At 42.2% G+C, this 15,340-nt stretch overlaps 1 protein-coding gene across 1 annotated transcript; it reads right to left on the bottom strand.

The window, feature by feature from the left end:
- Positions 1-817: 817 nt before the first annotated feature.
- znf800b (zinc finger protein 800b) lies at positions 818-15,315 on the bottom strand. The gene is made up of 13 exons (XM_088988713.1): positions 14,999-15,315; positions 12,574-12,826; positions 9,030-9,169; positions 8,855-8,931; positions 8,097-8,346; positions 7,929-8,024; positions 6,939-7,082; positions 6,408-6,579; positions 6,139-6,319; positions 5,566-5,728; positions 4,921-5,288; positions 3,409-4,386; positions 818-2,224 (listed from the first exon to the last, which is right to left on the bottom strand). Exons 4-13 carry the CDS (start codon positions 8,906-8,908, stop codon positions 2,123-2,125), a joined length of 2,508 nt encoding a protein of 835 aa, XP_088844839.1. The 5' UTR covers positions 8,909-8,931; positions 9,030-9,169; positions 12,574-12,826; positions 14,999-15,315; the 3' UTR covers positions 818-2,122.
- Positions 15,316-15,340: the final 25 nt, after the last annotated feature.

Genomic DNA, 15,340 nt, shown 5'->3' with positions numbered 1-15,340 from the left:
CCATCTGCCCCGTAATAACAATTTGATCAGCCGCGAGGAACGCGATTGGAGGAGCCCTACGGGGGTTCGTTCGTGTGTTGATAGGAGAGTTGGTGGCGTGTTGTGGAGGGGATGTTTGAGGGGGGCGGAGTGCAACACGTCCCATTTGACAGCTGGAAGTCCGCTGCGGTTAATGGAAGGTGACGTGGAGCAACGGCGCCATATTGTGGCCATCGGGTGACATTACAAGATGTCCGATCAAATTAGTTTCATTCATTTTAACGGTTTTATTGTCGTACACCGCGTTATTAACACTATAAATAAGTTGGGTGAACTCAAAATGTAAAATATTTATTCAAGCGAGTGGTGATTTTCTCACGTGGAGAAGTATTAAAACGTGACATTAAAAGAAGAATAAAAATAACAAATATAACAATAACAATAATAATACATTTCATCTATAAGCGCCTTTCCAAACTCTCAACGTCACTTTACAGTCACAGGATCAGTTTTTCTGCGGGTGAGAAGCGGCAACCACACGCGGCAGCGTTCACTCAACCCGCAAGTAACTCAAATAGATATAAAGCTAGCTAAGAGATAGCTAATAGATAGCCAGCTAGACAGTTAGCTAACTAGCTAGCTAGCCATATAGCTAATAAAAAGCCAGCTATATAGCTAGCTAGCCAGACAGATTGCAAATGGATAGTCAACTCGGTAGGTGAATTCCTTGCATCAGGCTTGGTGATATTAGACATGTGATTTGACTACACACACACACACACACACACACACACAAACACATAAAATATATAAATGTGGCCAAAAGCAATAGCATCTAAGCTAAATGAAATCCATCTGTGTGAAAGGCATAAACAAACATGATCGATGTGGCTTTGTCACTCATATATCCCAAAAAATAAATAAATAGTCAGGCCAAAGTCCTCCATTAAGAGCTTACATGTTTATTATACATTCCGATCACATTTGAAAAAGAGGAGCTAACTTCAGTGGGTGACATGAAAAACAATCGTTTTTCAATGCAAAATAAACCGCTCCGACATATTTGACGTCAGCTATTGTGATTATTTCATCTAGTAACACATCCACGCAGGAGGAATAATTTATACATTTCCACCCAGAGCAAAAACGTGTTGCACTCGTGTGTCTCGTTATGTAAAAAATAAACTTTCCAGCCTTTAATTCATTTCCGGGCTTTTTTCTCCCTCATTATTTACATTTACTCTTCATTTCACCAGTGTTTCAGAGACTACCTGAGAACCTAAATGAAACACTTTTCAAAGCAACGTATCGGTTAAAGTTACTAAATTAGTAAATAAAAACCTAAGGGTGCAAATGTAGACATTTAAGGATTCGAACATAAAAATCCTAAAGTCGAAACAAATTGAGGAGTTTCCTGTCCATTTTGGAATACAACCTTTTTACTCAAATACAATTTATTTGTCAGTCAAACGTTGAGGATTATTAAACAATGTGGCTCACTGTGGCCATTTAAGTGTTAAGGAAATACATCTATTTACATATATTCTTTATATTATTTCTGAAGATTGGAGAATTTAAGATTTGGAATTGGGGGTGGAGGGAAGAAAAAAAAAAGGAAAATAGCTCTTTAACGACAGTTCTTTTAGTTTTCATGGGCGGCAGCACCATCTGCTGGACAGATCTGCTTTCTTCTGCAGTTCCATTTCATGTTTAAAACACACACAAAAAATCTTCTGGGAGGGTTAAAAAAAGTTGTTGTAAGTTCATCCTTCACTTTTTGTTTGTTTCCTTCATTGGTCCACGTTTTGAAACAACTTTTAAACATTGCGCCAGTGAAATGGGAGGGAAATAAAAGAGCCATAAAACAAAAGAGCTCCATTTCACTTCTATGTAAAAGGAAACAGCGGGTAAACGTTTGGTTTCAGCTACTATTCGATATACGGTGGGAGAAAAAAAATGGTTACAAACGCACTTGTTAAGCTACTAACTCAAGTACGCACTTGGGCTTTTTGTGCGGTGAATGGGGGGGGGGCGGTAGGCGAAGTAGGTGTGTGGCGAGGGGGTATAAAAGGAAATATTTGGAGGGGTGTAGAAGTACAGCAGGCAAAGTGCGCCCAGAGAGTTCTTACACGTTTGTTCTTGTTCACCACACGAGCGACTTGGAACGCGTGCTGACTCCTTTCCTCCTGCTAGCCGCCGCCATGGCCGCGTTGCGGTGACTTCGCTTGTGGGATTCCAGGTACAACTGGGAACAATTGGAAAAAAATAATTATGGCATATACTGAAAATAACAAGGAGGAATGGTAAACGATTCACTGAAATTGAAAACAAAAATCGCACTATTTAGACATTCAAGTAAAAATAATTGATTTTTTTCTAAATATTTGGATAAATAGCACACCCAATCGAGTATTAAAAAAACAAGTCGAATTTTTGGTGACAGTATTTCGTTTTCTGTAATTATTATTATTTTACTTGGCCATCTTGAGTTTTGACCTAATACAGTTAAGTAGTGTGAAGCAGTGTTATGATACACGGGCACCCTCTCGTAGTACAGCAAGAAATTACGGATGTAAACTTTGTTTTATTTTTTTGTGCTAATCCAGGACATTTTGAAGCCGTTCAATTCAATTTGGCACTAATAAAAAATATTTAAATAGGCGTCATTTTTTTAATGGAGAATTTTGGTGCCATATGACTAAGTATGAATAGTTTTTATTTTCTCACCTGTCTTGGGAGAGCCCAATTATTTTAATGATTCATTTAATTTTATTCATTTACTTTTTATTATTTTTCATTTACTTTTATTTATTTACATTTTTATTGATTCATTTATCCATTATTTTACTTATTTATCAATTTGTTTTTTATTATCATTTTTTATTTATTTCAGTTATATTTATTTTGTATATTTATATTTTTAAGTTTTGTATTTATATTTTTACATATCTTTTAATTTCTTAATTTAATTTACTTGTATTTATTTATTCACATATCCATTAATTTGCTTATTTATCAATTTGTTTATTTGCATTTTTTTTTATTTCATTTATATTTTGTATATTTATATATCTTTTAATTTCTTAATTACTTAACTATTTAAATATTAATTATAACTATTTAATTTTTATTTATAACCATTTCATCTTTAATTACTTTACGGAACTATGTAACTATTAAATTTTAAATTATTAAACTATTACATTTTGTATATTAAAATATTCAATTTTTGAATTCAACTATTTATTTTTTAATTAAACTATTAATTTTTAATTATTAAACTATTACATTTTTCATTTTTTAAATTAAACTATTTTCAATTGATTCACTATTGATGTATTTCTTGAAGTATTTCTTGATTCATTTATTTATGGTCCACCTCCTTGAAATCAAGTGTGGACAAAAAGGCAAATGGAGCGAGCGTCGTACCTTCTTGGCGAAGGCGCGTCCGCACTGGTCGCAGGCGTGCAAGGAGAAGTTCTTGGTCACCCGGACTTCGGCGGAGGACGATCCGGCGGCGGCGGCGGCGCCGCTCTCGGTCAGCGCGTCCTGGCGGCGTGTGTGCGGCCCCAAGGCGGACGGCGAGTGGCGGTGGTGCGCGTGTTTGTCGCTGCGGCGCGTCACGGGCGGGCTGGCGGGGCGCGGGTGGCGGTCCTGCTTCCGCGTGACGGGCGGCGAGGGGGCGGGCGGCGGGGACGGGGTTTTGCGGGCGGAGGCGGCGGACGACGGGCAAGGGGAGGGCGCGGCGGGGGCGTGGCGTGTGTCCGCCTCGCCCTTAACGGCGCCACCCGCCGCCTTCTTGGGATTAGCGCTATTAAGGACGGCCTCGGCTAGCCTCTTGACCGCCCGGCTCTCCAACTTGGGCATAATCTTCGCCAGGTAGGGCGACGACTTCTTGTGGACTACCGTCACGTGGCGCAGGACGTCCCGCTTGCGCCGCGATTCGTAGCGGCATAGCGGGCAGCGGTAGAACTTGATGAAAATGTCGTTGCCGTCCATGTGCAGCTCGATGTGCTTGGACAAATTCTGACGCGAGCTGAACTGACGTTTGCATAACTTGCAGAAAAGCTGCTTGAAGTCGAAGCCTACCGATAGTTTGCTTTTGGCCGGATGAGCGCCGGGCGGGGTGGCGGCGGACGGCGACTGCTCCTCCTTCACTTTGAGGGCGGCGGCGGCGCTGCGAGCGGGCGACGCCGGCGGGCTTTGCTCCATGTCTTCCTCTTGCTCGTCTTCCGACGCTTCATCCGCTTCCTGTTTGACTTGGACGTTGTTGCTAGGCAACGCTCTAGCGCCGCCGTTATTGTTAGCGTGCGCCGTTAGCGTCGGCGAGGGCGACGCGGCCGCCAATCGGTTGCTTTTGACGCTGTAGATCTTGTGGACGATCCGCATGTGTCTCTTCAACATCAGCTGAGTGACAGAAAAGTTTCACGCCATCACATTTTCTAGCGTGAATAATAATAATAATCATACTTTTCATTTATGAGCGCCTTTCAAAACTCTCAAGGTCACTTTAGTCACAGTTTTTCGGTGGGTGAGCAGCGGCAGCCACACGCGCCAGCGTTCACTCAACCTGGAAGTAAATAGAAAGCTAGCTAGCCAGCTAGTAGATAGCTAATAGATAGCCAACAGATAGCTCGCTAGATAGCTATATAGTTAGCTAATACACTGAATGTCACTAAAATACACAGATTGAAAGCTAGCTAGACAGCTAGTAGATAGCTAATAGATATCCAACAGATAGCTCACTAGATAGCTATATGGCGAGCTAGTTAGCTGATATAGCCAGCCAGATGGCTAGCTCGGTAGGTAGCTAATAGATAATAATAATAATCATAATACATAGCTAGATAGATAGCTAATAGACAGATAGCTATCTAGGTAGCTAGCTAGGTAGCTAGAACGCTAGTATACACAATGTAAGGATTTAAAAAGGCGACTAACCTGCGAGCTGTAGTTCCTCTTGCACAAGGTGCAGCGACTTTGCGGTTGCGCATGGGTGCTAGGTTGACTCGGCGGATTAGCCCGGTTCTGGTTCTGGTTCTGGTTGGGGAGCGCCGCTTTGGCGTTGACTGGGGCCGTCTTTGAGTTGCCACTTCGGGGCGGCGACGCGGCGTTGCTTTTCCGGGGAGGCGTGGCTTCCAGAGATAAAGGCTGACCGGGTCGCGAGGCGATGGCGGGCGTGATGGCGTCCCGCCGCAGGCCGCGATGCACCTCGTCAAAATGGCGGCGGACGTTGGTTTTGGTGGCGAATACTTTCAGGCAAACGGGGCAAGATTTGCCCGGGGGGGTGCTCAGAGATTGGGGACGACCTTCATCATTACGTTAAAACAAACACACAACGAGAAAAAAATGTTTGGAAAGCGCCAACTGGTTGGAATTTTCAAAGCTAGCTAGCTATCTATTTTTTTTTTTAAATGTATTTATTTTAAAGACAATATTTACGCAAATACAGAGATGAGGACTTTGAGCCTTGATGCGTGTCATATAGCCTCAGAGTCTCCATTCGACATTTTGAATGGATTTCGACTTACGACCGTTTGGTCGGAACGGAACTCACAGACGACGACTCCGGACGGGCTAGCTCACCTTTCACCATCGACAGCAAGCTCGTCGGGACTGTCCTCGTGTCAGTAAATTTCCGCAGCTCCTCCAGTTTGCTTTTGTGCATTTTGCGGCAGTGCCGTCGGATGCTGCGGCGCGAGTTGAAGTCCTGGCCGCACAGGCAGCACGAGATGGTGACGTCGTCCACCTGGACGGAGCCCAGAAAAAAAAAAAATAGGACGTGAAACTAACTGATGCGATAAATGTAATAATAATACATTTCATTTCTAAGCGCCTTTCAAAACTCTCAAGGTCACTTTACAGTCACGGGATATGTGTTTCTGTGGGTGAGCAGCGGCAGCCATATTCGCCAGCCCGGAAGTAACTCAACTACATAGAAGCTAGCCAGATTGCCAGACAGACATATACCTACTAGAAAGCTAGCTAGATAGCTAGACATATAGCCAGACAGCGATTAGATAGCTAGATAGCTAAAAATTAGCAAATAGATAATAAATAGATAGCTACCATGGTAGTCAGCTAGAAAGGCAGCTAGCTAGATAGCCAAATAGCTGGATAAATAAAAAGAAGTGAAGCGAGAAAAAAATTAAAATGTACCCCACTCGTGGATTCTTCGTCCTCAGGTTGGGGCGCTTCTTCTTTAGCTTCTTCCTCTTCCCCGTCCCACTTTTTCCGGTTCTGGTTATGCGTGGGACTTTCTGGACCGCGGGGTTGGGCGGTCTGGTTGTTTTCGGACTCCCCCGTTTCGCCTTCCCATGCGACCGGACTCGCCCTGGCACTTTGGGGTGGACGGAGGGGACTGATGTCAAAGGCGCTAAGCGCGATGAGGTAAAATGGCGTGCGAGTTAGCGCGCCGCCGACGCTACCTGGGTGCTCGTGAGGGATAGCGAGCCATTTCCTCCTCGGTGGTGAGGTACTGGTAGACGGCCTTGCTGCTGGTCTGGATGGGCTCAAGGCGGACCACGTAGTCCGGTCGCTCTGCTCTATGGTAGATCATGTCGGTCACATCTTGAAAAGCTACGCTGTGTTGGTCATCGCCTGGAAATGACAAACAAATATTGTTTATGATAATAATACATTTCATTTCTAAGCGCCTTTCAAAACTCTCAAAGACACTTTTACAGTCACAGGATATTTTTTCTGCAGGTGAGCAGCGGCAGCCACGCGCGCCCGCGTTTACTCAAACTGGAAGTAACGTGGTCATCACAAAAAAACACTTTTTTGTCTTACCCAATGACACAGTTTACAGCAGCAAAATAATCCATATCCAAAATTTTGAAAATAAAAAAAACTGAAAAATAATTTGCCAAAATGTTGAAAATTAAGCCTTAAAACGACCTTATTTTGTTGAGGTGTTTACATCATAGCGCATGGAAATGATTGGTCACGGCGCTCACCGTCACTCTCGGGCAAACGTGAGAGGCAGTAGTATTCTTTGTGCGTGATGAGGTTGGGAAGGCCTCGGAAGAGACTGCGACACACTTTGCACTCAAAGATGGTGTCCACTTCCTTTAGCAGCATGTGCCTCAGCTGGCTGGTGCCTGACGGCGCAAGAAAAAGGCAGCGGGCGACGTCAATTAACACCTACCGGGGTCGTCTTATTTTAGGACTAAAATCCATTGCGGAGGTCATAACATTGATGCAATATTACAATACAATAGCTATTGCTTATTGTAATAAATTAATTGACGACTTTGCTTAAAATAAATAAATACAGAAAAATTGAATAGATGCATAAATAAAATAATATAAAGAAACAAAATAAAGTAATTAAAATAGTGCGTGGGCTAGACTAAATAAATAAATAAATGAAATACAATTAATAGTACACAGACGGTAGACTTGACCAAAATAAAAAATAACAAAATAAACAAATAAATACATACCTAAATACACAAATAAATGAAATATATAAATAAAATAAATAAATAAATAAAATAGATTCAATAAATAAATTACTGCGTGGGTGGTAGACTTGACCAAAATAAATAAATGAATAAAATATATATAATATATAATATATAATATATATATTTAAATAAATACACAAATAAATACATAAACAAACAAACAAATAGATACAAAAACCAAACCTCAAAAATATTGAATATTGAAATAAAAATCTGACTGATTATTTTTTTTAATAGTTCAACCCTGCTTGAGATAAAAGTGACCCGGACTTCAGAACTGACTTGAACCATGTAATTCAAAAATAATCGCTGGCATGTATTCCTTATCATCCGCAAAGAGCAAGTCATATTTCTGGTTTATGTCACAATGCTGTGACAATTTTGTTTTAAATCAATTACCGCTATTGTTCGATACTGATTAGCAAGTAAAATATTAGGTTTTAGTTGTGAAGTTGAATGACAGGGTGTGTTCCAAACCTGAACGAAAACATTCAATAATCTGGTGAATCCCCGATTTGGAGGTGTGCAGGGGTTGCTGGAGCACAGCAGGGTCTCCCGGCTCCACGCAATGACCTCAAAGGAGGAAAAAAAAACAATTTTAGATTTGGTGCAGTTGTGATAATATTTGGGCGATTGGTGTTCTACCTGCGTGGTGAGTGCCAGCGGCGGTCTGCTGTAGCCAGTCTTCGGTCTGGCAGCTTTGGTCCCCCGTGGACGCTTTGTCGGGTTCTGGTAGCAAAGGGGGGATGGGCCTCCATAACGGCTTAGCTTGGGCGGAGCAGTCGCCCTTTGCCTGGGTGTCCATTGAGGCTTCGGGGGTCTTTTTAGACGCTTCTTCCGTGGGGAGATGGTCGGAGACGCGGCGTGGACTTTTTTCCGCGTCTTGTTGACAGGACTAAACAAACGAGGGGCAATTAAAATGACAGAAATTGGGTTATTAGCACTCACGTTTCATTAGCTGTACAATGCGTTCAATTGTATATTCTCATCTCCTGCTCTGCTCTTGTGTTCTAAATTAAATTGCCTGTGTGTAATATCATCAATCGTTAGCATCCAGAGGCTAAGTTAGCATCATGGCATAGACACACACACACACACACAGTAGATTAGCGACTGCGAGCCAATCAATGAGCACACGCTTGTGTCTGAAATCTGCTGCTCGCACTGATCTTCAATTTATCATCATTTTCCTTCCATCACCGCCCTCGTTCATCTTCCTCATTCCGGCTAAAGTCCCTGCCGCCCTTGAAAGAGGATAAATGACTCCCACAACATCGGCGCGGCGCAAAGTGGGACACCTGGACCCTTTAGTGAACTGTCAGGGGGGTACAAATAACTCACATGGTGGGCAATTAAATGTATAGAAGAACAAAGGGTTTTTTAATGGCGCTTTTAAGTCGTACCTCTTGACGGACAGTGTGAGAGCTCTTCCTCCCGGATGACTTAGTCTTCACCATGGTGCCGAGACGCCACGTGTGCTCTTCACATGAAACATAAAATTAAAGATTAGATGAAGTAAGAACAAAAAAAACAGCAGAAAAGAAAATCAAGTCACTGATGGTATCATGCTACACTTGCCTGACTTGTAAGCGAGCAGCTAGGGACTGGTTAGCCACCCGGTGACGGTTGTGGATAGCTGCTCGTCTCTGTTTGTGACTGACAGGCGACCAGTTCAGGGTGAGGTTCACCTTCCACCCAAAACCGCCCCCTCCGTGACCCTGTTCAGGAAAGATGGATGAAATTGCAATTGAACCTGTTGGAACCTGTTGGAATACTAAAATGCTTCACACAATTATATTTATATATCTTTATGATTATCCCAACATTAATTTTTGTAATCATTTTTGCAAAATCAGCATTTCATGTATAAAAATGACTCGGGTTAAGATTTTAATATCAAGATTCTATACAAACAGAACGCTGCATGTGGAAAATGTAGCGATGTCGCCGTCAAGTGGAAGTACGGTGTTACTGTACTCATTACGGAGTACAGTACAGTAAACCAAACGATACAGAATACGAGCGATTAAAAGTCATTGAACATTAAAATATCACGAGAAAATCACGACTATTAGCTGTAAAATTAATTATAAAAACCGTGAAGACCCCCCACATCCGCCATTTTTGTGCGTCAGTGTCTGTGCCAGTGTTATAATAATAATCCATTTCATTTATAAGCGCCTTTCAAAACTCTCAAGGACACTTTACAGTCCTATGGCATTCAAAATGATACATGAAACGAAGGTGATTTTCTGGTGTTTTTGTTTTCTGACTACTTAACTGTGTGCTAAAATACCACCAAGTACATGTTAATGCGATAAATTAAACGGAAAAACAACATTAATCCGCTCGAACAAACAGTCGTCGTCGGCCATGTTTTGTAGTTGTAGTTCACGCAAGAGCCCCACAGAGGGAGACAAAGCTAAGTTTGAATTGTTTTAGTTTTACCCGCAAATGGACAAACTACTGTTTTTTTTTTTAGTTCAACAGGCAGGACACCTGTTACTCGGCAAGAACAAGTGTTAAAACTACGACGTCAAATTATTTTCGAAAAATTCGATAAGAGAATGATATTGACATGATAGGAGAGAAACAACAAAGTGATGTTCCTGCAGATAGCATGAGGATGGTTGACGGCCATTGGTGAAGCGACAATATTTTTGACAGAATTTAGATAAATAAGTACATACATAAATAAATGACACACATTTTAGTTAGCGACCGTAGCTTCACCCCTAATTACTCCAATTTTAGCCCTCCAACTGAAATATGAAGCCAACTTGTCGCATTTAGCTGCATCAGTGCCAATTCGCTAAATAGCAAAGCTAAAAAAAAACAATTCTAAATAAAAAAAAACAATTCCGCAGCATTCGACCATCCGTCTCCAGTGTCTCAAAAGAATCCATCCCAAAGTCTTGCGAGTTTACATAATTGATGAGCAAATACGTGATGCTGCATCCCCCGTGATTAATCTGCAGCGTGGTTGAGGAAACGACACTATATTCTGGCCCAATTGTATTATGGGACCACGGGAAGGACGACGTGGCACTCTAAAAAGACAGTCATATGAATAGTATGTTTATTTTTTGAGGTGTCATATGTATTCCTTGCTTGTTCTAAAAGGATATTAGGTTAAAATAAAGTCTTTAAAAGTCTATCAAGGCTTCGGGGTGCCGGCAGTCAATTTACTGTGGTTGAGTACAAAACAAACGGACGCTAAACGCCGACGGAATTGGATTTTGCCTCAATCTATAAAACCAAACATTAGTTTATATTACAGACATTGCTTCAAAAGCCTGCCCCCCCCAAAAAAAAAAATTACAATCGCACATAGTCACATTTATCTCTCATCTGTTTATACTTGCTACCGCGACAACACCTGATATACAACCTGTCAACAACGGCTGATAGCATACAGGCACACTGATCATTTTCATTAAAAACAAAGAAAATGGGGAGGGGCTAAAGTAGTCAAATACATAATGTACATATCTGACGAGAACATACATTTTATCATTAGACTGTGGTGGGCACTAAGAACGCTGATTTTCAGTTTTTTTCCTAGCATGAATGCATTTCGTAAAATGGAGGAAAAACAAAAAGGCGTAGCTAAAAATAAACATCATACGGTAGCACAAATGTGGACACCCTGTAAGAACTAATAATCAAATAAACCGTGATCAATATATAGCGAAAAGTTGTCACCGATTCAAGTGATGAAGGTCCAAACTAGGGTCAAGTTGGTCTAGTAGGCTTTTTCTGGCGTATTTTGCCACAGTTTCGCTGTAATTTTCTTGACTTGATTTAATGACATGTTTCAATTGTTTGTTGAATAATCACAAAAACAACTTGTAGTTTTACAAAGGGTGTGTAGACTTTTGATAGCGTCTCCATTTTCTTTTTTTTTGGGGGGGGGAGGAGTATACACTTCCGAATTTGACGTGGTTGAGAAGTTCAGGGTATGTTTGTTTGGATGGACAACGTACACGCGTCAATGTGGATGCTACCCCCCCACAGCGCATTACTTTTCTTGGACTCAAAGGCACCGAGCAAATGTCGCGATAAATCGTGGGGCTTGCGTGGTGGCGAACACGCAAAGTGAATCGAGTGGCCTCGCCGCGATGGCCGCTACGACGCATGCACTGCCTGATTGGGGAGGGGGGAGGGGGGGTTGTGGAATGGAAGCGGGAGGCAGCCCGAGTGGGACTTAGGAGCGCATAAAGGGGGCCGGCGCGGTGACTATTGTGCTTCCCCCCTTTTTTGTGTGTGTGTCCAAGAGTTTCACTATTTACAAAAGGTTGGCCCGGTGCGTGGTTGGCGGTTGCGCCAGCTGCGCAAAAAAAGGCGCCGTCGCGGGTGCTTGCGCAGCGACGACCGCCGGACTTCCCCACTTTTTGTGCAAACTCTTCCCCACTCGTGTTTTTTGCGTAAAGAAGCAGCGCGCGGGGTGATTTCCTTACCCGTCGTCGCTTCGTATTCCCACCCCCGCCCCATCCTTCCTCGATCGCTAATCTTGCTCCAAACGTCTTTTTTCGTGGATAAAATGGCGTTCGAGAGGCACCAAAACGCGGCTGGAAAGGCACCTTCCGCGCCATAGTAGCTGGCGGAGGCCCCCCATTCCGAAGCGACTGCAGCATGGCAGGGTAGTGCGGCGTAAAGACGACTTGAGCCGGATAAAAGCAAGCCAAGGCACCGAGTAAACACGACGGTGAGCTAGGTTGTAACCACCCGAGGCCATCCGGGTTGTTTTAGCACCGCGACGGCGGTGCTAATGTGCGCCAAAAGCCCGAGTCCCTCCACTAAGAGGCGGCAGCCTGGCGCACAGAACCGGTGACCCTTCCATCTTTGCGCGTCCTTCCACCGCACGATAGCGTCGGCTAGCCGCCGACTCGAGCCCCGGTTTCGCTCGATAGCACAACGGCGAGGCCGCGTGAACACCCCGCGGGCTTTAGAACGCCTTGTGCCGGCTACCCAAAGCCCCTTGGAAGCGTGCTCGCCGCGGCCGGGTAGAAACAAGAGGGCGATGACGCCATTTTTTGCAAAAAAACAAGCACGCTCGGGGAAGCTCGGCGCCGAGAGGCTTCCGTGCTGCACCGAATCGTCCGCGAAACGAAGTACTTACCGTTTCTCTCCTGGATGTGTGGGGAGGGTTGCTGTCGAGGAGGGGGGGCTCGGCGATCCGATGTGGCGTGTTCGGTTCACTCGAAGTTGCACTGCGTTCCGCTTGCCTTTGTGCACCCAGAGGAGGCTCTCGGGCGCCGAGGCTGTCTCTGCGCAAAGGTGCACCCTCTTCCCCCCTCTGTCCCGCTCCGGCTGCCAGACATGCAGGGGGGGGGGGGGTTCCGGGAGGGGGTGACAACAGATGAAAATTTGGCCTAAGAGAAAGCAAAAAAAAAAAATTAAAAATACATTAAAGCACGACGACGCGTCGTCGTTACCACCCCCCACTGCCACCCACCTCCTTTGATAGCTTTGCAGCTTTAATCCAAAGGCCACACACACGTCGAAGCGACCAATTTTGTGTGTGTCCCCCCTGCCCAATACGCGCAAACGAATCTTTACGAACACGAATTGTTTCCAACGGGGACGCAATCGAGACGCTTTAAACTTTCACGTCGGAAACGAAGCGATCCGAACACCGAGGCGCAACGTTGGGGTACAACGTCAAATATGGGTCAAGAAAACTTGGGTAACTTGAATTGTTAAGCTTTCCTGTTGCTAAATGTGACATACATTTACTCAACATTGTGAAAATGCCATCACGGAATGGATTAAATGGATAGAACCGATTCGTTGACAAGACGACGTTGACAGTTATGTCGATTAATTGAATATATTCCTATCAGGTAATATGTCAGCTCCGAAAAAATGTAAAACAAAAACTTTGTACTGATAGGAAGAGTAGAAATACCCATTAAGCATATTTACCTTTTTCAAAAATATATGTTAGAATTTTTATTAACAGCTAACTAATCAACAAGTCCACCTTACAACTCCGCATTGACATTGAACCTGTCACTAATAAGCTTTAGACATTATCTTCTTTTCATTCAATTTATTAAATAAATGTAATTTTATTGAAAATAAGCAACTCCTCGTAACTTAGCAACACACATTGGACATTTAAAAGTAAGACATACAGGTGATAATTTCAAAAAGCACAAAACGAAAGCACTCACCACATAACCTAATCCAATTTCAGTGCTAGCAAGATAAACAGACTAGCTATTTTAGCGCGTCTACATTAATGTATTGTTTTTGTAACACAAGCCAACATTTTATACAATAAAATAATGAACATTACTTAATAAACAGTCATGTTTAATAGTTATTGTGTTCCTAATTATATTTTACATAGGAAAACGTCAATTTTCTGCTGTTTATCTACAATGCTAACAATCGCTAGCCGAGCTAAAGCTAACGCTAGTACTCTACTGAGATGCTAGCTTCCAAAACGTTGACCAAGTTATACGAATGTTGTGAAACTAAAACTGCCAATAAAATACTGATTCATTACTTATTTGCATACTAAAACTTTACTTGAACTAGTCAAAGATTGAAATGGAATTTGAAATATTGTACTTTTTTATCCCCCCAAAATACTCATCGTCTCATCCAGTATGGAAATACTAAATTTTAATCTCAGACTATCTAAAATAAAATTAAATATGTTATCGTTTCAACATGACTAAATAATGTTGGCATTGAGGCTAGCCAAACATGTTATATTACTATTTTTTTTAGGTATTAAGTTAAATAAATGCATAAAATGTCTGCTTACAATTACATTTCAATCATTTATTGTTTGGATATTCATAAAAAGAGTTCCATGGTAAAATTAAAATACATGTTTAAAAAAAAACATTATAGATTAAACACAAGTGTATTGTTTTTAAAGTGAAACACAACTGAACTCTTCCAGGGTCCCATTTTTACATACCAGTAGAGGGCAATCTGAGAATTTGCAGTTCTCCAACACTTTTGGGGCCTTTTCTTAATAATAATAATAATAATAATAATAATAATAATAATAATAATAATAGCCATTTATAAGCGCCTTTCAAAACTCAAGGTTACTAGTCACAGGATAAGGATATCTAATAGATAGCTAGCTAGATACATAGCGAGCCAGCTACATAGCTAATCGCTAGCAAATAAAGTGCTCGCTAGGTAGCCCACCACATAGCTAGCCAGATAGCTTATGGATAGCACAAAATGGATAAAGAAGGACGAAAGCAAAGCCGCAAAAGGGTACCCGCAACTACAGACAATTAATTTCAGCTCCAGCATTACTACATTATCATAAGAATGCATTTGGCATTGAGAAATGAGGGCGGCTACTATGAGCTTGCATTTGGGGGCCATGTCGGTTCTGCCGGATGTGGCCCAAAGGAGCTTTTTAAAAGTTTTTTTTTTTTTTATATAATAACGCACGGGGTCCAGAAAGTGACATACAATACAAATCTACCAACATGTCTATCATTATTTTTCAATTATGTACTAACTTAAATATGTATTTTTCGATCGATTAAAGCAGAGTGTCTTACCTTCAACCGCAGGAGCCTTCAGCGTCATGTTAGCTTAGCATGGATGCTCCCGAAGATGACGAAGTAACAGCGGGAGTCTGCCGGGACCTTGCGTCGCTACGTTCTTTGGTGGTTTGGAGTAATCTATGAGAGAAAAGCGGTGCTTGTATGTGCTGCGTTTAGGTTATGTCCACAGAAATGCGGGTGTTAAAAAAAATCATTTGTGGTCTATGGGCTAGCTAGTCACTCCAAACATTAGCTTATTTTAGTTTTTCTTATATGTGATGTGTTATATTTAGCATTTTTTTTTTATATAAACTATCCCGTTACAAGTGGACATAACCTAGTGAGACTTATTCACAC

The sequence above is a fragment of the Hippocampus bargibanti genome, linkage group LG22 (assembly GCF_051943395.1).
Source record: "Hippocampus bargibanti isolate YZ-2025 linkage group LG22, ASM5194339v1, whole genome shotgun sequence".
NCBI classification, from domain to species: Eukaryota; Metazoa; Chordata; class Actinopteri; order Syngnathiformes; family Syngnathidae; genus Hippocampus; species Hippocampus bargibanti.
This window is presented reverse-complemented; position numbering and strand designations above follow the sequence as displayed.